General features: G+C 41.1%; 2 protein-coding genes across 2 annotated transcripts in view; one reads left to right on the plus strand and one right to left on the minus strand.

Moving 5' to 3' along the window:
- LOC117513021 (V-set and transmembrane domain-containing protein 2-like protein) overlaps window positions 1-844 on the plus strand; it is a 166,919-nt gene extending 166,075 nt beyond the window's left edge. The window contains exon 4 of the mRNA XM_034173304.1: window positions 127-844. Coding sequence (XP_034029195.1) covers window positions 127-555 — 429 coding nt within the window. The 3' untranslated portion in view covers window positions 556-844. The remainder of the gene's footprint in view (window positions 1-126) is intronic.
- Window positions 845-15,287: 14,443 nt separating this feature from the next.
- Window positions 15,288-25,416, minus strand: part of tti1 (TELO2 interacting protein 1) — an 88,777-nt gene continuing 78,648 nt past the window's right edge. Inside the window, 2 exon segments of the mRNA XM_034173308.1 lie at window positions 15,288-15,913; window positions 20,717-20,804. Coding sequence (XP_034029199.1) covers window positions 15,682-15,913; window positions 20,717-20,804 — 320 coding nt within the window. The 3' untranslated portion in view covers window positions 15,288-15,681.

A 25,416-nucleotide genomic window follows, 5' to 3' on the forward strand; every position in this document is an offset into this window, starting at 1 on the left:
TTAAAGTTTTATCTTAAGTATGAAAATTTTCTATGTTGTTGGAGGAAACTTCCTCATATCTGCTACCTGGAAGACAGAACTTTCACAGCGTCACTGTAACGTTTCCTCTCCGTTTCTCATTGTCAGGTTGTGAAGGTTGTAGGCAGCAACATTTCCCATAAACTCCGCCTCTCCCGAGTCAAAGTATCCGACGAGGGCACATACGAATGCCGGGTCATTGACTTCAGCGATGGCGCCGGTACACGCCACCACCGTGTCAGAGCCTACCTGCAGGTGGTGCCAGAGAGTAGTGCTGGAGGCGGAAAGCACAGCAGCAACTTTGAAGCCCTCGATGACACCAAGAGAGGAGTGGGATTCTTTGACGGCGAAAACGTGAAGGAGCACGCTCACGGCCATCACCAGAGTCAGAAAAATCACCAGGAGCATGGCAAGCGGCCTTCAGCGCCCGCCCACCACGGCCACAGTCAGCAGCAGAAGGCGGGCAGAGAGCTGAGAAAGAGGGACGTGGACATTACCCTCAATGACTGCACCAATGAGCCGAGCTGCACGCTCTAGATGGTGGGTTATCGCTGCAGCGCGGTAGATTACACACGGATCGAGTGTCACAGCATTAAAAGCTACTGTTCCCACACAGTTCAGGCCTGTGCACAAATTCACAATCCCCACAAATTCCCAGTACTCAGAGGCCGACGCACTGTGGCGGGAATGTAGCTTTTTCTTACTGTGTCTGGGTTTGGGTTGGACTCCTCGCGGTCTGTAAAGCCTGGCTTCACAAAATTCAGCCACGGGGCTGATGTGTAGATCCAGGCAGCTCAACTGTTTGTGGTCCAAGCACTGACAAAAAGACTCATCATCTCAGCACATATTCTGCTCCGCTCTTGTATTTTAGATACTGTAAATGACACAACACGACTGTCACTCATCACTCTGTCACTGCCTTACATGCTTATTTGATACACAGGAAAATTATATGCCATCAGAAATTAAGTATATAAAGAAAAAATTTAATCTGATCCTTAATCTGAAAACGATTTGTATCACATGCATCAAACTCATTTAGCCCAAAACTGATTTCTGGGGAAATTGTAAGATCAGATACACTGTGCTAGCTTGACCTGAATCTGCTTAATGTGCTCACAACCTGAAGTCTGGCCTAAATGTGTGCAAACTGGAACAGTTACCCAGTTGATGTTCGTAATATAAGTTGGCCCTGCTGAGGGGAAGAAATAAGTTAAGCTTGCAAATTCTACACCAATTTACCCTTGATTGTAGTTCTGCTTTTCTCAGATAATGACATTATTCCGGAGGTTGAGCTTCTTGCTAAATTGTCTGCACACTACGTTGGAGGCATTGTGGGCTTGGCATGTCCAGATCAATCCATTTAAAAAAATATTTTTTTTGCCCGCAATCAAGAGCAGAGTCAATACATATCAAGTATCTGCTGATACTGTAATCGAATGGCACATTGACTTAGTGGTTAGCACTGTTGCCTCACAGCAAGCAGGTCTTGAGCTCGTGTCTTGCCTGGTCCTTTCTGTGTGCAGCTTACATGTTCTCCCTATGGTTCTAGCCCGTGGGATGAATAATGAATCATGCACTTTTTTTGCACCAACACTTACACCTTTAGTTTGATGGTACCAACATACCGTATTTTCCGGACTATAAGTCGCACCGGAGTATAAGTCGCACCAGCCACTTTATCCATTATATAGAAAAATAAACCATAAATAACTCGCACTGGACTATAAGTCGCATGGACATACAGGTATGTTAACATGAAAAGTTCAGATGATAATATTGTGACGGCTACCGTTTTCGGATGCATATTTCACCAGTCGTTACTTGTAATCTGTAGAGTATGATTTTCTTTTTGGTTGCATTTTTTCAGGCCTTCTCCGTTGTCTTGTTAAGTTATCAGTAATGTTGAAATTTTAATTTTTCTATGGTAGTCAGAAGTCGCAGGAACAGTCACACAAGCCTTGAGCGCCCTCTCGTGAGCTGCATTTTACCTACGGATATGTTTTATTTTGCGGACCACATTGCAAGCCGAACCATAACCCGCACCATCGCTGAATGGTTCTTTTCTAACACATTACCCGCTGTGGACCATAGTACACACCAGGTGTCAGCTGCCGATGTTCGTGCAGCACCTAGCTGTGCAGCTCATGACCTCCCCGTAGTGTCGACGCCAGCTCCTTCCAAGTGCAGACGCTAATCCTCCGCCGTCGCTCACCCAGTGCTCCCACGCAGCTCTCAGCATCAACTTAAACACTCTGCTCACACTGATATCCAACGGTTGAAGCTGTTTTGTTAGTCCTCCCGGAATAACAGCAAGCACCGTGTTCGTCTGCTTCACACGCTGTTTCACAATCATTGTCTGGGTGAGGTGAGGAACATGCGTCCAATGTTCTGTTCTCTGATTGGTTATCGCGACCAGCATGACCTATAGGGCAGCCGCCATACTACAGTGCCCATGATGCATTGCATTTCCGTTTCCGGTGGCCATTTTAAAACATAGAGCGACTCTGTCATGTAAAATTGTTTTATTACGGTAAATTAATTGAGAATCTACCGGTATATTTTTCATTTATAAGTCACTCTGAAGTATAGGTCGCACCCCCAGCCAAAACATGTAAAAAAAAGTGCGACTTATAGTCCAAAAAATACGGTATTCCCAGGGCATGAGATGATAATTTCACTTCCTGTCATTGGCACAACCTGGCAGATAATTTTGACAAGTCATTTAACCTGTAGGTACTCAATAAATACACAATTATATATGCACATGTACACGCATTACTAAGATTATGAAGAAATAATTGTGATCAGTCATATAACTTAACTACACTCTATGTAGTGTCATGAAAAGCAAAATCTTAATTAAAATGAAGAGCAGTATCAGCTTCACAATGGTCTGAATAAATGACAAAATATGGAAGCTCAAAGCTTGATTACAGCTTAAATACTGGTATCCACATCATATGACAATTTTTCTGTACTATGGCAAGACCACATTATCAAAGTTCAAAAAATCGCACATATTCAAAAACAGCATTACAAGGTGATTGGTAAGAAACTCATCTTTTATTATTTATTAAAAAAATCTAGTGCAGATCTTAGTTTTCAACTTTTCTTTAGAGTTAAAGTACAAGTTTTATTACATCATTTTATTGAATTCCAGTAATAAATGTGAATGTGGTACTAAATGGTAAAGAAATGAAGAATGGTTTAAAAAAGAAGAAAGCACTCTCAAAGGTCAATTCTTTCCAATTGATGGTATGACTTAGGGCCCTGTCCCACTGGGGAGAGGATTAATTGCGCATGAATTGAGTACACAAATTATGGGCGTTCGTTGTTGTCCGCAACAAAAATGGCCAAAAATGACAAAATGTCCCAGTATGAATTACGGATATATTAATAATATATATAGTTAATATATGATGAACAATCACGGTTATATAACGCATGTACTGAGGAAATGAGTCAGATGCATTGCGATTATCACGGCAGTGTTACGGGTGTATTATGAATGTATCGCGTACTTGTTGCATCTGCATTGCGGTCATAAAATAAGCACACTTGGGCCATCGGCATCACTATTCACACCAACAATACAGCCTCTGGAGCAATTGCTGGACTTGGACAAGTTGATCACAGTTTATGTTCATGTTGTCATGCGAGGGTTAACTGTTCATGAGTTTGGGGAGCAGGAGTGGGGAAGCCGCTTGGGGTGTGAGACTTTTGTTTTTTTTTGTTTGAGAGTGTCACAGAAAACAGACTTCAGCGTGAGTTGTGGGTAAACAGCAATTCTTCCTTTTGTTGGTGTTAACCCCTTAACGCCCATCGTCGCATATATGCGATATATATATATATATATATATATATATATATGACTCAAATATGCAACTTACCAAATTGACCTGTATGCCCGTTGTCGCAAATTTGCAACATACCATCATTATTATTATAACATTATAACATAAAGTCATTACCAGAATACCCAATATTACTATCTAGTTTTTGTGCAAAAGTGAAATTAATAATCTCAACATTATTTACCATCTACTTAAAGGCAAAACACACACAAAACATTTTTTTTATATACAGCTATATAAATTCGGGCGTTAAGGAGTTAAATAAAAGTCCTGGAGGAGACCCGATTGCAGCAGCTACGTCTTTGTGGATCTACACAGCCGGACTGGCACTGACTGGCAGGTATGTCTCTTTCTGCCACATATAGTACTTTGGGTTTACGTGACGTGTTTGTTATGCATTCACAGATTGTCCGCAAATCAGCTGCAAAGCAGATGTAATAAAAACGCTTTATTTGTGGCCAGTTTGTATGCATTCGCTACAACATATTTTAGTTTGTGATGTGGACATGATGGGCACGCAATATATCTGTTTTACACACTGTCCCGGTCCGCTGCCAAGCCGCAAATCCCCGTCAGTTGTGGACATCAGCGGTTAATGGCAGATATACAGTGCATAGAGTGAGTATGTATTGTGTATGAATTGAGTATGTATGGAGTATGTAAGGCGGATATTATCCGCATCCAGATTTTTGAACAGCTCAAAAATCCTGGCTGCGGACATGCGTGCCTCTACGGATGATCACGGGCGTGTTCGGATGACGGCCGACTCATACAGGCATGTTACACGGATATTGCGGATGTTTGGCGAATATGGGCCAATTTTGAGCGCAATCCATACGCAAATTCTCCCAACGCCAGTGGGACAGGGCCCTAAGTAACTATTGATACTACAGTACCTGAGAGTTATTAGGACTACAGTACCAATACCACATACACTACTAAAATGCTACGTAGCCTCATCTTCACCCGATACGATAGAAACAACTCTGCTGCAAAGCATTTTATACCTTCCACAAGTGCCCCACTTTACATTATAGTTTCCACTCGATCTACATTATAACAGCCTAGGACTAATAGGACTAATTTAGGACTAATGTAGGACTAATTTATTCAAACACGTGATCAACAGGCGAAAGAGCACGTAGAGCTTCTCAAACAAAAATAGAGAAGCAACAATTCCCACAAGACAGAACATCCAAAAATATAAGCCAGAGTATCAGAGGAGGCTGGAAATGGTACGTCTGCATGAGGACTGTAGAGTTGAAATCATTGTTTTACATTTTGAATGACAAGTTAGAGTCACACCATGATGCCAGCAGCTTTTACGCAAGATGCCAACTTTCACACCATTAGTGGTTTGGGGTGGATTGCCTTTGTCATTTGAGACACACAGACAGAAGTAAAGAGGGTTTAAACCACAAACCTTTCACTTAATCACAACCCACATGACCATGCGGGTTGTGGTGGGGCTTTTGTTGTTAATCACACCTACACCCTGGAAAGTGAGCAGACTCTAAAATGAGCTTTTATGTGATTATAATAGCACTCAAAAATCAAATTACAGTTCATGAAGTATTTTAGAAAACATATTCATACATATTTGTGACATCCAGTGAGGGTGGAATAACACCGTAACAACTTGAGTAAAAAAAAAACAATTTTATTCTTCAAGATTTGATTTGACTAAATTTGACGCTTTTGACAAAGTCGAGCCAGCAAACTATATTAAAGACCATTCATGAAAACGGCTTTGTTGGTAAGATTATCAGTACAAGAGGGAAAGAAGCTGAACAGAAAAAAATGAGCATTCATTATTTATTTATTTGTTTTTAAGATGGCTAATTTGACTATTCATTTTATTCACAACCTTTTTTCTTTTTTGACTGATGTAGTTTGTTTATTTATATTCACTATCTATAACACCCACATAGAATTCAGATTGGAACCAGAATTTATCACCCATAAAAAAAAAAAATAATAATTGTTCCACTGGAAGTTTATCCACCCAAGTCTGGGTTTTTGTTGTGTTGATTTTGTTCAGTATGTGGTCCGTCTGATCAGGTTGGCAAAGAAGGGTTTTTATTTTTGGGGGGTTGGAATGTTTTCCGGAGCTCATCTTACAAATCAGATTTAACCTGCTCCAAATCTGATCTGACACTAAGTCAAGATAAGAAATCAGATCTTTCTGGAAGAACAATCCTGTTTGGTCCACAAAAGTCACTGCGGTTTTCATGGATCACTGAAAAAGCCTCAATCGTCTCCACGACAAGCCTCTAGTCCACTCTGTATATATGACTGTATAATAAGAAACAAAGTGAGTGCATGTTCTGTAATTTTATTAACTTTTTCAATCATTTAAAAAAAGTCAGTGCTATTTATGGATTTTTATCATATTTTGTTTGGTCAAACACATCACTGCCCATCTTTTTCTACTATTTTTTATATATATTTATTTCCACAGCTGTGTTTTGTTGCTTTGTTGCTCTACAAATGCTGTACAGACAAATGAATGACGCCGTCTCTCCATCGCTGCTCAGAGGGGGTTTTCCCTTCATGTATCTTAGTACTTAAGCAGTGTTTCTTGAAAACTACTGTACTGGATGTGCAGGGCCGCAAACAGCCAGTGTCGCCACCTTCACCGTGTATCAGCCTGAACATGGAACCGCGTTCATTTACGCCATGATTTGAGACTCCAGTACGAACTGTTTCTGAGTTTGACTTCCCTTTCTGTCAGTTGATGATCAATGTGTTGCCGAGGCACTAAACTGAACATGAGGTATTGCCGATACTTCTCTCTTAAAGGGACAAAAAGGACAAGTTTGTTTTTAAACAACCTTCGTCATTGGCTGCAACAATTATATTGACTATTAAATTAAGCAACTTTAGTTAAAGATTAATCATTCTGAGTCTTTAAATATCCAAATTCTCTGATTTCAACTTAAGTGCTCATATTTTCTTCTTTATTTTACTAGTTATTTTTTAACGCATCTATGGCAGTAGTCTTTGGGTTGTGAATAAAAGATAATTTAAAGCATCATTTTCTGACTTTTGACAGACCTACCAATTAATCTATTAATCTAGAAAATAGTAAATCCATTTAATCAATAGTGGATTATTAGTTGCAGCACAACTGTAAAAAATGCTAAATCTTACCAAGTGTATTTCAAGATGAGCTAATTTTAGACTCATCAAGATGAGCTAATTTTTAAGATGCTGTTTTTTTTAAATGATTTAACACTTCTTAATACAAGTAAAATCAACTCAAAATGAGATTTTCTAACTATTTTAAAGACATTCTTGCAAGAACTCTTAAGAGAATTTTCACTTGTCCCATTGCAGTCTACTTTACGTTTTACAAGTTAAAAAATAAAGAAGCAAATTTTCATGTAAAAATACATCTTTTTTTCGGCTGTTCCCATTAGGTGTCACCACAGCAGATCAGCTGTTTCCATCTCACCCTGTCCTCTGTATCTTACTCCATCACATCAACCATCTGCATGTCCTCCATCAGCACATCCATAAACCTCCTCTTCTCCTGCCTGGTGGCTCTATCCTCAGCATCCTTCTCCCTATATACCCTGGGTCCCTCCTCTGCACATGTCCAAACCATCTCAATCTCGCCTCTCTGACTTTGTCTCCAAACCGCCCCACCTGAGCTGTCCCTCTGATATGTTCATTCCTAATTTTGTCATCATTCCTAAAGAGAATCTCAACATCTTCAGCTCTGCCTCCTGTCTTTTTGTTAGTGCCACTGTCTCTAAGCCATACAACATAGCTGGTCTCACTACTGTCTTGTAAACTTTGCCATTCACTCTTGCTGATATTCTTCGGTCACAAATCACTCCTGCCACCTTTCTCCACCCACTCCACCCTGCCTGCACTCTCTTCTTCACCTCTCTACCACACTCTCCATTACTTTGGACAGTTGACCCCAAGTATTTAAACTTATCTCTCTGCCAATGTAAAAGTAAAAATCTCTTGAAATCAGCTGAGAAAATTGTTTTAAATCTTATTTTACTCGTATTACGTTAAGTGTTAAGCTTTGCACAAATAACAGCACCTTAAGATTCTCACGGTGAGTTAAAAATCATCTGTGATATGACTCAAAATGACATGTTTCCAAGACTTTCACTTAAGATTTTTAAAATGTATTATCTAAAAACAAGTCTTTATTCCTTAATAGAATTTTACTTGTGAAGTGACCGTGTCTTTTATCAAGTGTAGATTAGATTTTTGACAAGAAACTGGACAAATACACTTGGTAAGATTCTGTGTTTTTATCCCCCTCAGTCACAAACTGTACTTTAACATGATTAAGGTTGTAGTAACTTGTCCTTTCATCTGCATAATATAGTGAACAAACACTGCAGAAGACGAGAATGTTGGTTAAAAACAGACTGTGATTGTCTTTGTCCTCGAATGAACGAGGTGTTTAAAGCTCCTTCACACATTCAGGATCCACGAGTGGCTCTTTTCTTTTATAGCTGTACAGTATTAAAGCTTCCACCGTGTGCCGTTTTTAATGTTTAAATAATAAAAAAAGGACGTGGTTTCACCCACAACAGAAGGTTCTTTAGGTGCAGAGCTGCACAATGTGTAGCTGAGCTGAGAGCCGTCTGGTTTCCCATTACGCTGCCAGTATGTAGGTCTAGAGATGTTCAAATGTACCTACGTGGAAGCATAAAACAGCCTTATTCATCAGAGGAACAGCTCTCCTGTTACTGTACTTAAAAGATGAGTTCACGTCGTTCACAGCCTTAAGTCACATTCAAACATTTTAACAAATCAAGCTTCGGAGAGCTCCGCGAGTCTTTGCTTCATTTGCTAGAAATGGTTTTTTTTGTTTTTTTTAAGAATGAGGGTGAGCGGCGAAGCTGTAGCATTCAGGTCCAGGAGCACAAAACACGTCACTACCCACCCTGCCCCATTACAAATACAATATTCCACAGGGCATCGTTTTACTACGATCACCCTCAATCAAAAACAGTGCAAAAACGGGATGAAACGGCTTAATCCATCTTGCCTTCTAACAGGCTGGCTTATAAAGTGCTGACTTGGCAACTCGCTCTAAGACTAAAGAAAAGGACCTGCACCCTCTGCCAGAACCGCAACAAACGGCACTTCGGCTTCAACTTCTTTCCCCATGATGAAGCACGATCAAACAAGTTTCAAGCCATAGTCACTATGAATATCTCTTTTAAAGAAGTTCGAACATGACTGAGGCCGTTAAGACTACGAATACCCTGAAGTTGCAATGTACTATCAACAATTTCAAGAATCAGGATGAAATTTTTGAACAGTTCAAAAACTGGATCCCAATTTAAAATCAAGCTGGAAAAGACAGATCAAGAATTTACTACGATGCTATTTGGGATTAAACAGGGAGGAATGGCGGTGTGTGGAATAGCACTCTAAATCTTAAAACAGACCTACAACTAGCAGATTTAGCAGATTTGGGAAAGTATAATTTAGGTTTGTGTAGCTCCCCGGTACAGCTGCCCCATTGATATCCACGTACAGTGCGTTCGGAAAGTATTCACAGCACTTCGCTTTCCCCCCATTTTATGTTACAGTCTTATTTCAAAATGGGTGAAATTCAATTTTCCTCAAAATTCTACACACAATATCCCATAATGACAATGTCAAAAGTTTTTTTTTTTTTTTAGATTTTGCAAATTTATTAAAAATAAAAATTAAGAAATGACATGTACATAAGTATTCACATCCTTTGACATGAAGCTCAAAATTAAGCTCAGTTTTATTTTGTTTCCACTGATCATCCTTGAAATGTTTCTACAGCTTAATTTGACTCCACCTGGGGTAAATTCTGTTGATTGGACATGATTTGGAAAGACACACGCCTGTCTACATATAAGGTCCTACAGTTGACAGTCAGAGCACAAACCAAGCAGAAGTCAAAGAAATTCTCTGTAGACCTCCGAGACAGGATTGTCTTGAGGCACAAATCAGGGGAAGGGCACAGAAACTTTCCTGCTGCTTTGAAAGCCCCAATGAGCACAGTGGCCTTCCTCATCTGTAAATTGGAAGAAGTTGGGATCTACCAGGACTCTTCGTAGAGCTGGCCGTCCATCTAAACTGAGTGATTGGAGGAGAAGGGCCTTAGTCAAGGAGGTGACCAACAACCCCATGGCCACTTTGTCAGAGCTCCAGCATGCCTCTGTGGAGAAAGAAGAACCTTCCAGGACAACCATCTCTGCAGCAATCCATCAATCAGGCCTGTATGGTAGAGTGGCCAGATGGAAGCCACTCCTTAGTAAAAGGCACATGGCAGCCCACCTAGAATTTGCCAAAAGGCACCTGAAGGACTCTCAGACTACGAAAAACATAATTCTCTGGTCTGATGAGATAAAGATTGAACTCTTTGGTGTGAATTTCAGACGTCATGTTTGGAGGAAACCAGGAACCATCTCTACAGTGAAGTGTGGTGGTGGCAGCATCACGCTGTGGAGATGTTTTTCAGCAGCAGGAACTGGGACAGGCCCGGCACCAGAAAAAAAATATTAAGGGGGCGATGAGTTTATCACAGGGGGCGGGGTCGCGCCCCCCCCCCCCCCAAATGAATTGGGTGCGCTCCTGGAAAGCTCGTGTATTTAGGCTACACCATTGTAAGAGACTGAGTAAGAGTAAAAAGTGATGACAGTATTTTTTAAAATTATTATTTGAACGTATAGACCCTCGGTCAAGTGATCTCCTGCATACCACAAAGCCGGTGTTCTGACGAGATAAGGTGCGCCAACTTTCGACACTCTGAGCTGTGATGTACCTTCGTGTTGTCCAATAAGAACGAAGCGTCAGGGCCAAAACACGGAAGACTCGTGGCAGAAACCACTGATCTGTACAAAACGTTAACGTGTGACAGGACTGCTCATTTATGGAGCAGTTTTCTGAAGAAAAATCATTGGAAATGTTTTTTTGTTGTTTGTTACCTCAAAATTTCTGATTACTGTTAAAAAAAAGTTTAGAACACTTGTAATTAAATTAGCTAAATAAATCAAATGGTTCTTTAGAAACCTTTCATCTGTAAATTAAAACCACCTGTTATTTCATATTAGATAATTTCTTGTTTAACATAAGGAACCTCAGACATTTATTTTTAGACAAAATAACATGGAAACTTGTATATTTTTTAAGTCTGGTAGATTATATCTCATTTCAACCAGAAAAACAAACACTAAATAAATACAAATGTTTATTATAAATGCAAAAGGAAATGATTTAACAATGACTGCAGTGTGATTGTAAAGTAGGATTTCTGTGATATAAACCTCATGAATTTTTTTTATAGTCATTTCAACTTGTAAGTTTTCCAAAATATGTGATTGCCTTTAATATTGTTATCAGGACAGTCATTTCTAAAATATGAATTTGAGCACAATAAGTGGAGAGCTTCTACTTGTGCAAATGTCTTTTGACTTTGATTCGTGGACATTTTTAATGATCTGTTCATTTATTGTTAAAATATAAAATGAAACAACTTTTTAAAAAATAGTAAAATAGTTGCTGTTCAAAGAGCCTAAGCAGGTGATGTTCTGCTGGATTCTCAGTTCTGCAGTTTTTAACTCTGGTGGTGTTGCTGAAGAGCACAGATGTTTTCTTTCGATTGGACTTCGTGGTGTTCAGCTCATCAATGGAAGTTTGGTTGTCTGCACAGCAAATGTTCCTGATTGGGAAACACTAAAAAAACACTAAACAGTTTATACATAAAAAAAGGGGGAAAAACGGCAAAAAAAAGAAAAAAAAAAAAAGATGGAAAAAAACGCCCGAAAAAATAAGTTATTTAAAGCTGAGCTTTTGTGGTGTCTGAAAAAAGCTGTAGCTTTATTTGGTAAAAATAAAAAAGACGGAACCATTTACAAATTTAAAGGGTTCACTCAGATCAACTGTGCTAAAAGGCTAAGCTAATGTTAGCCGATCATTAAACCTTCACTGTTCAGTAAACGTCACGTTTTATTTTTACATTATTCTCACCTCAGTAAAGCTGCAGAACTAAACTCCATTGGGCAAACTGAGACTTCGTATATATCCAAAAAGTGGGAGATTTCAGACTGAGTGGGTTTGCTCCATCACCCCGGCTACCTGCCTCACTCTGCCCAGTGATGATGCCTGAAGTCCGTCTTCTCTGTGCGGGTCGGCCCGCTGTCGCGGTTCGATCGATATCCCACCAAGACGTCAGTCCTCCGTCGGTCGGTGTCACTCCGAAAAGTAGCTGAAAAAAGCTTCTCCCAGCAGGGTGATGGGAGAATCGTTCTACTGCTGTTTTTTAAAGTTTTTTTTGTGGTTCAGGCGACGCAAATTCAAGATGGTGATCGCTGAACTTTATTCAGGTTGTGGAAACAGCCAGAGTGTGACGTAGCAATCTCCCCTTGCCGCTTCCGAAGCGACGCGTCTGACGTCACGACGCGTTGGAAACGCACCGCCCTCTGCCGCACAGACAAGCGCAACCCTCAACCTATCAAATCCCTTGAACACAGACACATGCCATATCCGTTTGTTTTAAAATTAATTACTTTAGTTAATTAATTTGGTTCATTTGTTAAATATGTGATATTATTGAATAACTAATATTTTGCTATATTTTCCAGTATTTCTTTTTCATTTTTTTGATAACTAACATCTGAGGGGGCGAGGTTGATGACGTGAGGGGGCGTCGCCCCCAAACGCCCCCTCGTGGCGCCGGCTATGAACTGGGAGACTAGTCAGGATTGAGGGAAAGATGAATGCAGCAATGTGCAGAGACATCCTGGATGAAAACCTGCTCCAGAGCGCTCTTGACCTCAGTTTGGGGCAGTGGTTCATCTTTCAGCAGGACAATGACCCTAAGCAGATAGCTAAGATATCAAAGGAGTGACTTCAGGACAACTCTGTGAATGTCCTTGAGTGGCCCAGCTAGAGAGGCCAGACCTGAATTCCATTGAACATCTCTGGAGAGATCTGAAAATGGCTGTGCCCCGATGCTCCCCATCCAACCTGATGGAGCTTGAGAGGTGCTTCAAAGAGGAATGGACCAAACTGTCCAAAGATAGGTGCACCAAGCTTGTGGCATCATATTCAAGAAGACTTGAGGCTGTAATTGCTGCCAAAGGTGCATCAACAAAGTATTGAGCAAAGGGTGTGAATACTTATGTACACGCGATTCATTAGTTTTATATTTTTAATAAATTTGAAAGGAACAAAAAACTTTCATGTTGTCATTATGGGGTGTTGTGAGTAGAATTTGGGGAGGGGGTGAATTTACTCTATTTTGGAATAAGGCTGTAACATAAAATGTGGAAAAGCGCTGTGAATACTTTCCAGATGCACTGAATTTCTATTTTAGCAAATTGTAGAAAAAGGTTTATTTCGTATGATAGTGTTAAAGATAATTGGAGCAACTCACAAGCTTGAGTGCCAGCTCTGTTTTAACATGACTAAGGTTGTTTAAAAAAGTGAACTTGTCTTTAAACATGGGGTTGCTGCTTCTGATGGAGGAGATGAACAATGGTTGTTTTTCACTTGCTAACTTTGATTTGACATTTTGTAAAGGAAACAGTTTTTTTTTTTTTTTTTTAAAAAGGGACGATGTAAATTTCTTCTAGAATGTTTGGACTCACTCCTAAATGTATGCCTTTATCAAATGAAATAAATTGTATAAGAAACATCTACGTCTATTAATTTTTCACCAGTGTGTTGACAGATAACATCACGGTTGAAGATGGTCCATCCTGCACGTATTCAGCTTTTTCTAAGGGGTCTTTGGTCAGGTGTGGCCTAACATTTGGGCTTTCCTCTGCCTGCCTCCTTTGAATGAAATAGAAACAATATTAGGCTGTTGCCTGTGTGCAATAGGTCCTGTCAAAGCCCCCCATTACTGCAGATGACTAATGGTTCTATTGTCAGCACTGGCAGCAGGATAAATGGCAACAGTGCAGACAGAGATAAAGAGGCACGGTGCTGCAACCAACATATGGCGAACGCTCATACATTCATTATGGTGCAATGAGGTGGAGAGGATGCTGGTTCTCCCCTCAGTGACGTGACACCGATAATAGAGGGACCTTCGTGTTGTCTTTGTCTAAACCCCCAAGGTGTTCTGAATGACAGCGGATACGATGGCTGTCAATAGTTGAGCAGCGTGCCGTTACACGTTCATTATGGCAGCAATTTGCACGGTCTGGTGTTTATCATTTCCAGATTCGCACATTAAGGGGCAGGATGGCTCCTCCCCCAATAATAGACAGCATTCCTACACTCTGAAATATTTGTAGCAAGATACTCGACCCAAAAAGGTCCATACCCGTTGAGTTAGTCTACCTGCAGGAGGCACTACACTACCCAGTACTGTTTTCTTACCAGCAGGCACGTGTTTGCAATCCAGCAAACCTCAAAGAGAGAGAGACTGATGAGTCCTAAACGCTCCCTCTAAAACACCAGTGAACTTTGAAGGAACCTTCTAACCAACCAGTATACATTTCCAACCATAAGTAATGACATTACTGCCCCCATGGAGCAGGATCTACTTTGTGGAGGTGTACTACTGTCTGCACGATTCTTATTTCAGGTTCTGATACTTTCTTATCCCAAGGGCTGGGAATTTATAATTTTTTATTGATATTGATGCCAATATAGATTCTGCTTATCAATCAATTCTTCATCGATTGTTGATCAATTTCTATATGCCAAAATTCTTGGCCTACATCGGTTTCAACACAAAGGCAGCTGTTTTTATTGTTGCTAGATGCAACAACACGCCGGCATTCATAAGAGGAACTAATAATGTCTGAGCTGATGCTGATTACTGTCTCTACCCACTCCAAGTAGGCAACTTTTTTGGATTTTACACACTAACTGGCTGAAATGTGCCAAATGATTCCAAATTACGTTCATATGCCAGAACCAAACCTGTTCCACTTGGGTAGAAATACCCACGACAAATCTGGTTGGGTTAAGAACATTTAACTCTCATTTATTACCAACACTACAACAAAGAAGGACCTTTAACTGCCCAAGTAGAGCTGCTCAGCGGACAACAGATCAAACATGAAGGCCAGTACCTCAATTTGTTGGCGTTTCAAAAAGAACAAACTTACCCATGGAAGCCATCTGCTCTCTTACTGCAAATCTATTTATTTTCATATATATTTATATACACACATGCGCGCGCAGCATTCAGAGTCACCGGCAGCTAAAGGTTACTGTCTTAATGTTGGCATTTCAGGTGTGATAAAGTAATAGTTTCTTTACAAAACAGTGGAAAGCAACATTTGAAAATATTATTTGTGAGTGCCTTCATGTGGAATACACATCAGCAGCAGCACCATGTTTGTTCTTATGCTGGTTTCTGCAAATACAGCTGAAGAGTACAACTTTGTTTTTTCTATTTCAAAACACAGTGGCTATGAGTGTGCACATGCATCTTTAGTCCCCACCCCAAAGATATGAATAAGGCACGCTACTTAATGAAACTATTTACATTTTTTTAAGGAGAGGTTATGATTAGCTTCGGCAACTGTTGAGGGGCTGTTTCGGTGAGCCGTATCCATGAAGATGTTCCGGAATTTCCTCTGGTCTGATCAGTTTCCAGAAGAGCCACCACTGTTTCCATGAAACCAGATGTAGGTATTGATGTCTGCTCCGTTCAGATCACTGTATCCTCTTTTGTGGATCTAAGACCAAGTGAGCACCTGCTCACATACGTGTGTGCATCCTGTTATCTTATTAAAATGATCTTCATGTTGTGCTGTGTGACTCATTATTATCCGTCGGTCAGTTCATCAGCTCTTCTTCTGAACGTCCAGTCATCAACTCATCACCTCGTCAGTTGACTGGATGATTGTCCGTTTGTTTCAGCGTCCTCGCCGAACTCCTCCCTCAGTAGTTTCAAGACGTTGTCAGAGTACTCATCTCTTGGTCGACCCATCCCGCTCAGCTGTACAGGCTTAAGGTCAGGATGGGGCGGGATGTAGGAGGACGGGCAGTGCAGCTCGTTCAGAGTAAACCAGAAGGTGTCCGGATCCACTTGGATTAAGTGTCGGAAAACACTGCAAAGGGAAACAAAACTTTCATGGTGAACAGAAATGACTCAGAACTATACCTCAGAGAAAAAAAAAAAACTTCATACACAAAAATGTGAACCTACCTGAAGAACCTTAAACGGGAACTCTAGGATTTTTCAACCTGGAGTCTAGTTTTAGACATTCTTTTCACTCAGGGCTAAAACTCTTTTGATCAGTTCAGTATTGATTAGTATTGGCATGTCAGATCCTGGTACTGGTAACATCACCCAGTACAAACCTGCCAGATAGGTGGGTGGTCCATCTCTAAACCGGGTCGCGTCACACGGCATCCTGTCACCACTGAGGATGGTGACATGACGCTCAGCAGGACAAAATACAAGACCTGTCAAAGGGTGTGAGTCAACAGCCATAATGCTTTAATGTGTTTTTTTTTTTTTTTTTTTTTTTAGTGTTTTATGCAGGACTTTTTTTTTAATGTGTGAAGCGGCTGGGATGAGGATCAGCACCTCTAAATCTGAGGCCATGGTCCTCAGCAGGAAACCGATGGATTGCCTACTCCGGGTAGGGAATACGGCCTTACCCCAAGTGAAGGAGTTCAAGTACCTCGGGGTCTTGTTCACGAGTGAGGGGACGATGGAGCGTGAGATTGGCCGGAGAATCAGCACAGCAGGGGCGGTATTGCATTCGCTCTACCATACTGTTGTGACGAAAAGGGAGCTGACCCAAAGGGCGAAGGTCTCAATCGGTCAATCTTCGTTCCTACTCTCACCTATGGTCATGAGGGTTGGGTCATGACCGAAAGAACTAGATCGCGGATACAAGCGGCTGAAGTGGGCTTCCTCAGGAGGGTGGCTGGTGTCTCCCTTAGAGATAGGGTGAGAAGTTTGGTCACCCGTGGGTAGCTCATAGTAGAGCCGCTGCTCCTTCACATTGAAAGGAGCCAGCTGAGGTGGTTCGGGCATCTGGTAAGGACTCCTCCTGGGTGCCTCCCTAGGGAGGTGTTCCAGGCACGTTCATCTGAGAGGAGAACCCAGTGGAATCCCAGGACTAGGTGGAGAGATTATATCTCCACAATGGCCTGGGAACACCTTGGGATCCTCCAGTCAGAGGTGGTCAATGTGGCCCGGGCAAGGGAAGTCTGGGGTCCCTGCTGGAGCTCTTGCCCCCGCGACCCGATCTCGGATAAGCGACTGAAGATGAGTGATGAGTGTTTTATTTAAATTTTTTAAATTGTTGCCATGTGCTACTGTAGCTTATACAGTGCCCTCTAAAAGTATTGGGCCCTTGGTATTTCACGTATTTCAATTTGTGTTTGCCACTTCAAATACAAAAAGTAAATCAGGCTTCTAAATATAAAAATTTACAAAATTATCTTCCTTAAACTCAAACTCAGAGCAAATCTCTACATTAAATCTTTACATTCCTGTAATCATTTACCTGTGAACATGTTGATGTGAATAAACAAAAATGTCTATTCAGTGGCAACAAGAAGCAGTTTACTAGAATTCTTGTACAATAAAATGAATTTGCCCGTGATCTCCTGCTCGCTAATGTGGTGTAAAACTGCTTGTTGTCATCATTAAAGAGGCGAAAATGTCACGAGAAGTGTTTGGAAGCACAAACACAATACCCACAAAGGTGAAGATGGACTGATTTATCTTACTGAATTTACAGAATCTTTTTAAAATGACTGATAATACAGTTAACCACTTATCTTAACATCTGGCAGTGTGTGGATTCTAAATAAATACTGGATCGATTATCATCGTTTTTGTCTGAGTGAAAAGATGAGCCCACAAAAAATAGAGCCCAGGCTGAAAAATGGCCGTTCTTTAAGATGCTGGGCATGGCTGCAGTCTCTCTGATACTCTCACTTACTCAACTGAATTTGTACCCTGATTACACTCCCTCTAAATCACAAATAAGCTGTGCACACCCCAGACGCACTTGCGTTATGTGTACAATCAAATATCAATAGGTCCATCAAAAGCAGTCTCTGTGACATACTTCGTTTAAATTAAGAGCCAATATTTTTAAAGTTCAGGTTCACATTAGGCTGTGATTCAAGCTGACTCAGATTTCAACAAAACTTGGCTCAGAGATGGAAGCAATCCAGAAACGAACTTTCCCAAAATTTATCGACCGAAAACCAAATGGTGACCTTGCCAGGGGTCATCAAAGTTCAACGCAAAAATATGCAAAAACTGATATTTCATTAAATTCCCATATTTCAAGTGGTGTAACACTCAAGTCCCCAAGCTAGTTTAACTATCAAATAACATAGGGAGGCAAACCAGTATAAGAGGAGTCCCCAAAATTCTGCTAACTCTATATAAAGTAGAGATGTTAGTTTGTCCACTCCTGCAAATTTTGTTAAAAAAGGCTGATGGCACCAGCCACCAGGTGGTGCCAAACCTCCTAAAAATTGGGCAAGTGGAGTACTTTGGCGCTCCCTGCTGGCCAGCGCCATCAAGGCCCCAATGTTTTTTGAGTTGCATTTGATAGAGTAGGGCCTATATTTGTTGATAACATTGAAATCCATTTGGGGTCTTGATGGCGCAGAGGGTTATGGGCCTTTAAATACAGCCAATTTCACAAAATGACCAGACTTTGTGCGCCCCCTATATTCAGCGCCATCGATTCCCTAACCTAATATGTATGCAAGTTGAAAGAGTTTGCCTCCATAAGTCATTTGATGCAACCCCAATTCCGTTGTAAATAAAACCAGAATACAACAATTTGCAAATCCTCTTCAACCTATATTCAACTGAATAAATGGACTGCATTTATATAGCGCTTTTCCATCTGAATCAGATGCTCAAAGTGCTTTACAATTATGCCTCACATTCACCCCGATGTCAGGGTGCTGCCATACAAGGCGCTCACTACACACCGGGAGCAATAGGGGATTAAAGGCCTTGCCCAAGGGTCTTTAGTGATTTTCCAGTCAGGTGGGGATTTGAACCCATGATCTTCTGGACTCAAGCCCAACACCTTAGCCACTAGACCATCACCTCCTATATTCAACTGAATACACCACAAAGACAAGGCATTTAATGTTCAAACTGATAAACTATTGTTTTTGTGCAAATATTTGCTCATTTTGAAATGGATGCCTGCAACACGTTTCAAAAAAGCTGGAACAGTGGTATGTTTACCACTGTGTTACATCACCTTTACTTCTAACAACACTCAATAAGCATTTGGGAACTGAGGACACTAATTGTTGAAGCTTTGTAGGTGGAATTCTTTCCCATTCTTGCTTGATGTACGACTTCAGTTGTTCAACAGTCCGGGATCTCCGATGTCGTATTTTGCACTTCATAATGCGCCACACATTTTCAATGAGTGGCAGGTCTGGACTGCAGGCAGGCCAGTCTAGTACCCGCACTGTTTTACTATGAAGCCACGCTGTTGTAACACGTGCAGAATGTGGCTTGGCATTGTCTTGCTGAAATAAGCAGGGACGTCCCTGAAAAAGATGTTGCTTGGATGGCAGCATGTGTTGCTCCAAAACCTGGATGTACCTTTCAGCATTGTTGGTACCATCACAGATGTGTAAGTTGTCCATGCCATGGGCACTAACACACCCCTATACCATCACAGATGCTGGCTTTTGAACTTTGCGCTGGTAAAAATCTGGATGGTCTTTTTCCTCTTTTGTCCAGAGGACATGATGTCCATGATTTCCAAGAACAATTTGAAATGTGGACTCATCAGACCACAGCACACTTTTCCACTTTGCGTCTGTCCATTTCAAACGAGCTCGGGCCCACAGAAGGCGGCAGCGTTTCTGGATGTTGTTGATGCATGGCTTTCACTTTGCATGGTAGAGTTTTAACTTGCAGTTGTAGATGTGGCGACGAACTGTGTTAACTGACAATGGTTTTCTGAAGTGTTCCTGAGCCCATGCAGTAAGATCCTTTACAAAATGATGTCTGTTTTTAATGCAGTGCCGCCTGAGGGATTGAAGGTCATGGGCATTCAATGTTGGTTTTCAGCTTTGCCGCTTACATGTAGAAAGTTCTCCAGATTCTCTGAATCTTCTGATTATGGACTGTAGATGATGGAATCCCTAAATTCCTTGCAATCGAATGATGAGAAACAGTGTTCTTAAATTGTTGGACTATTTTTTCACGCAGTTGTTCACGAAGTAGTGATCCTCACCCCATCTTTGCTTGTGAATGGCTGAGCCTTTTGGGGATGCTCCTTTTATACCCAAGCATGACACTCACCTGTTTCCAATTAACCTGTTCACCTGTGGAATGTTCCAAACAGGTGTTCTTTGAGCATTCATCAACTTTCCCAGTCTTTTGTTGCTCCTGTTCCAGCTTTTTAGAAATGTGTTGCAGGCATCCATTTCAAAATGAACAAATATTTGCCAAAAAACAAAAAAGTCTATCAATTTGAACATTAAATATCTTGTCTTTGTGGTGCATTCAATTGAATATAGGTTGAAGAGAATTTACAAATCATTGTATTCTGTTTTTATTTACATTTCACACAACGTCCCAACTTCATTGGAATTGGGGTTGTAATTAAACTAGCTTGGGGACTTGATGGCGCTGAATGTTACACCACTTGAAAGATGGGAATTTAATAAAATATCAGTTTTTGCATATTTTTTCCTTGAACTTTGATGACCCCTGGCAGGGTCACCGTTTGGTTTTCGTTTGAAAAATTTTGGTTAAGTTCATTTCTTGGTAGGTTCCACCTCTGAGCCATGTTTCGTTGCAATCTGAGTCTGCTTGAATCACAGCCCATCTGATCCTTAAAAAAATTGGCTCTTAATCAAATGTTTCAACACAAGTTACCACCAGGATTCACCTCAAACAGGCTTCCTGCAGTCTGATTGGTTGTCTGCAGCTCAGGTAAGGCAGGCAGGCCTCACAAACAGCATCCAGGTCCGTCTCACCTGTAAAAAGCAAACACAAGACTTTTAATGCTGCTTCTTTAAAATCACTGACGTAAAAATACATTTAGGCAAACTGACCACTGAATTCTTTTCAATATATTTATACAATGGCAAACTACAAAGAAAGTGCCCCAAGGTGCCACACATGAGTGCAGTTTAAACCTGCTCCACCCCGTGAGCAAGTACATTCCTAAGTATAGCAACATTTAACTGACTTTTAGTCCATTTTACTGAGGGTCTGCTCTTCTTGGTTATATTTTGAGTCATTGATAGCTGTGACCTATAGATTCCACAGGCCTGATTTACTAAAGGTTCTGTGTAAAAACATGTGAAAACACTCGCAAATACACCTACATGCTGTATTTACACCTACACTAATAGAGCGCATTGAGGACGGTGTCTGTCAAATGTGCAAAATAGCACATATCGTCTATTTAGCGGGCTTGCCTTTATGAATATGCAGTTTGGGGTTTGTTACATGACAGTGCAAAATTCTGGGAGGGAAAATGCAAATCGGCAAGGATAATTAAAAAAAAATAATAGAGAAGCCCAAATTACTTTTTTGTTTGGCATAAACAAAATTCAAATGTTTCTGTGTAGACTCTCAGTTGTCCAGGTGGTTTCCATAGTAGAGAAGCTTGAATCTTCGACTGGGTTGCTTGACATGAGGACGATTCGCTTCAAATCGCAGAAGCTTCCTCAGCTAAAATTCTTGCTCTGGTAGTCTGACTTCCGTCTTGACTCTTGTAGAGAAGAATAAAACAGAAGCCAACAAAAGCTGGAGTTTTTAACCTAACCAGACCCCTCCTACCGAGAGGCCGACTGCTACAGGCTAGTGACTAAACAATAGCTCTAATTAGCACCTATTGGGCCTCATGTATCAATGTTGCGCACTTGTGGCGTAAATTTACGGCGTAAACTTGAAATACACCAAAGTCGCCGTGACGTGTATCAAGCAGTGCGCACCTGTCCATTTCTGGCGTACGCCTGACGTGATCTTGATAAATGCGGCGGGTGGAAACGATCGTAATTATAATAAACACGCCCATAAATATTCAGACTCTGCTTCAGACACACCCTCATTTTACGACATGGAAGCCGGAAAGACGGCAATGAAAAAGAACTCCACCAATCACGACGCGTGCCAATAGAGCGTCAAAAGCGGCCATCGTATCAATTGTTTTGTAGTATATAATCAATAAAGTGTTACAGTGGTCCCTCATTAATCGCTGGAGTTACGTCCTAAAAAATAGCCCGTAATACGCGAAACCGCGACGTAGTCAGCGTTATTTTTTACAATTATTATAGACGTTTCAAAGCTGTAAAACCCCTCACTACACACTTTATACACTTTCTCAATCAGGCATGAACATTTTCTCACTTTTCTCTCACGTGTAAACACTCTCAAAGTTCAAACCTTAGTAGGAAAATAATACCAAACTGTTTTCAGGCCCAAACATTTGTTTGAGAAATAAAAATAGAACGTTTTCCTATAAATAATTATAATGGCATTTAGAACTAACAAATTAATTTTAACAATCAACGAACGAGGTCGGACACATAAGAAATTATTAATAGTGACTGACCAGTATGTCACAGATCGGGCCTCTGCGTCCTGACGCCGCGCCTTTTTCCACTCATCTCGCTGCAGCAGGTGTTTGTTTCCGTGTGACAAACACAGTTATGAGTAGTTGTTGGCGCTCTTTTCTCTTCTGGGCAACAAGATTCTTATAAACAGATACGCAGAACACAGAACACTGTAAAAAAAAAAGAAAAAAAAAAAAGGCATGCAAAATTGGACTAAATACTCTGCGAGACTCCGAGGCCACGACAGGTGAACGGCGTTATAGCGAGGGACCACTGTATTCTATTTTCACATGTCAATAATTCTTGACATGTGGATATTTGCTTGCTTGCTTGCCTCTACTGGTGGTTGGCTCTCACTGCGGTATTGTATCACTTCCTGTTCCGGAGCACAGGGGTGTTTTGCTGTATCTGTTAGCCGTTTAATCTGCGCAGTTAGATTGATCTAGTTATCTAGATAACGATTTGTTTCCCAGTGTAATCTTCACGTGCCTTAACTAAAGCACTCCTTCTGCTGAATCACCTCTAAATTATTTACACATTATTCACTTTGCGTGTTTTTAGGAATCCGCTAGCTTAGCGCAGCTACTAGCTCTTAGCCGATTTAGCATGGCGGCTTCTCCTGTCTCTCCCGCACTTTTCTGCTCTGGGTGTGAAATGTTTAGTTATTCCTCGGCCTCCTTTAGCAGTAACGGTACTTGTAATAAGTGTAGCTTATTCATAGCTTTGGAGGCCAGGCTGGACGAACTGGAGACTCGGCTCCGCACCGTGGAAAATTCTACAGCTAGCCAGGCCCCTGTAGTCGGTGCGGACCAACGTAGCTTAGCCGCCGTTAGTTCCCCTCTGGCAGATCCCGAGCAGCCGGGAAAGCAGGCCGACTGGGTGACTGTGAGGAGGAAGCGTAGCCCTAAACAGAAGCACCGTGTACACCGCCAACCCGTTCACATTTCTAACCATTTTTCCCCACTCGACGACACACCCGCCGAGGATCAAACTCTGGTTATTGGCGACTCTGTTTTGAGAAATGTGAAGTTAGCGACACCAGCAACCATAGTCAATTGTCTTCCGGGGGCCAGAGCAGGCGACACTGAAGGAAATTTGAAACTGCTGGCTAAGGCTAAGCGTAAATTTGGTAAAATTGTAATTCACGTCGGCAGTAATGACACCCGGTTACGCCAATCGGAGGTCACTAAAATTAACATTGAATCGGTGTGTAAATTTGCAAAAACAATGTCGGACTCTGTAGTTTTCTCTGGGCCCCTCCCCAATCGGACCGGGAGTGACATGTTTAGCCGCATGTTCTCCTTGAATTGCTGGCTGTCTGAGTGGTGTCCAAAAAATGAGGTGGGCTTCATAGATAATTGGCAAAGCTTCTGGGGAAAACCTGGTCTTGTTAAGAGAGACGGCATCCATCCCACTTTGGATGGAGCAGCTCTCATTTCTAGAAATCTGGCCAATTTTCTTAAATCCTCCAAACCGTGACTATCCAGGGTTGGGACCAGGAAGCAGAGCTGTAGTCTTACACACCTCTCTGCAGCTTCTCTCCCCCTGCCATCCCCTCATTACCCCATCCCCGTAGAGACGGTGTCTGCTCCCAGACCACCAATAACCAGCAAAAATCTATTTAAGCATAAAAATTCAAAAAGAAAAAATAATATGGCACCTTCAACTGCACCACAGACTAAAACAGTTAAATGTGGTCTATTAAACATTAGGTCTCTCTCTTCTAAGTCCCTGTTGGTAAATGATATAATAATTGATCAACATATTGATTTATTCTGCCTTACAGAAACCTGGTTACAGCAGGATGAATATGTTAGTTTAAATGAGTCAACACCCCCGAGTCACACTAACTGTCAGAATGCTTGTAGCACGGGCCGAGGCGGAGGATTAGCAGCAATCTTCCATTCCAGCTTATTAATTAATCAAAAACCCAGACAGAGCTTTAATTCATTTGAAAGCTCGACTCTTAGTCTTGTCCATCCAAATTGGAAGTCCCAAAAACCAGTTTTATTTGTTATTATCTATCGTCCACCTGGTCGTTACTGTGAGTTTCTCTGTGAATTTTCAGACCTTTTGTCTGACTTAGTGCTTAGCTCAGATAAGATAATTATAGTGGGCGATTTTAACATCCACACAGATGCTGAGAATGACAGCCTCAACACGGCATTTAATCTATTATTAGACTCTATTGGCTTTGCTCAAAATGTAAATGAGTCCACCCACCACTTTAATCATATCTTAGATCTTGTTCTGACTTATGGTATGGAAATTGAAGACTTAACAGTATTCCCTGAAAACTCCCTTCTGTCTGATCATTTCTTAATAACATTTACATTTACTCTGATGGACTACCCAGCAGTGGGGAATAAGTTTCATTACACTAGAAGTCTTTCAGAAAGCGCTGTAACTAGGTTTAAGGATATGATTCCCTCTTTATGTTCTCTAATGCCATATACCAACACAGTGCAGAGTAGCTACCTAAACTCTGTAAGTGAGATAGAGTATCTCGTCAATAGTTTTACATCCTCATTGAAGACAACTTTGGATGCTATAGCTCCTCTGAAAAAGAGAGCTTTAAATCAGAAGTGCCTGACTCCGTGGTATAACTCACAAACTCGTACCTTAAAGCAGATAACCCGTAAGTTGGAGAGGAAATGGCGTCTCACTAATTTAGAAGATCTTCACTTAGCCTGGAAAAAGAGTCTGTTGCTCTATAAAAAAGCCCTCCGTAAAGCTAGGACATCTTTCTACTCATAACTAATTCATGCATTTATTTCCTCTAGGCTGGACTATTGTAATTCATTATTATCAGGTTGTCCTAAAAGTTCCCTAAAAAGCCTTCAGTTAATTCAAAATGCTGCAGCTAGAGTACTAACGGGGACTAGAAGGAGAGAGCATATCTCACCCATATTGGCCTCTCTTCATTGGCTTCCTGTTAATTCTAGAATAGAATTTAAAATTCTCCTTCTTACTTATAAGGTTCTGAATAATCAGGTCCCATCTTATCTTAGGGACCTCGTAGTAC

Source organism: Thalassophryne amazonica, chromosome 6 (assembly GCF_902500255.1).
Source record: "Thalassophryne amazonica chromosome 6, fThaAma1.1, whole genome shotgun sequence".
Lineage (NCBI taxonomy): Eukaryota > Metazoa > Chordata > Actinopteri > Batrachoidiformes > Batrachoididae > Thalassophryne > Thalassophryne amazonica.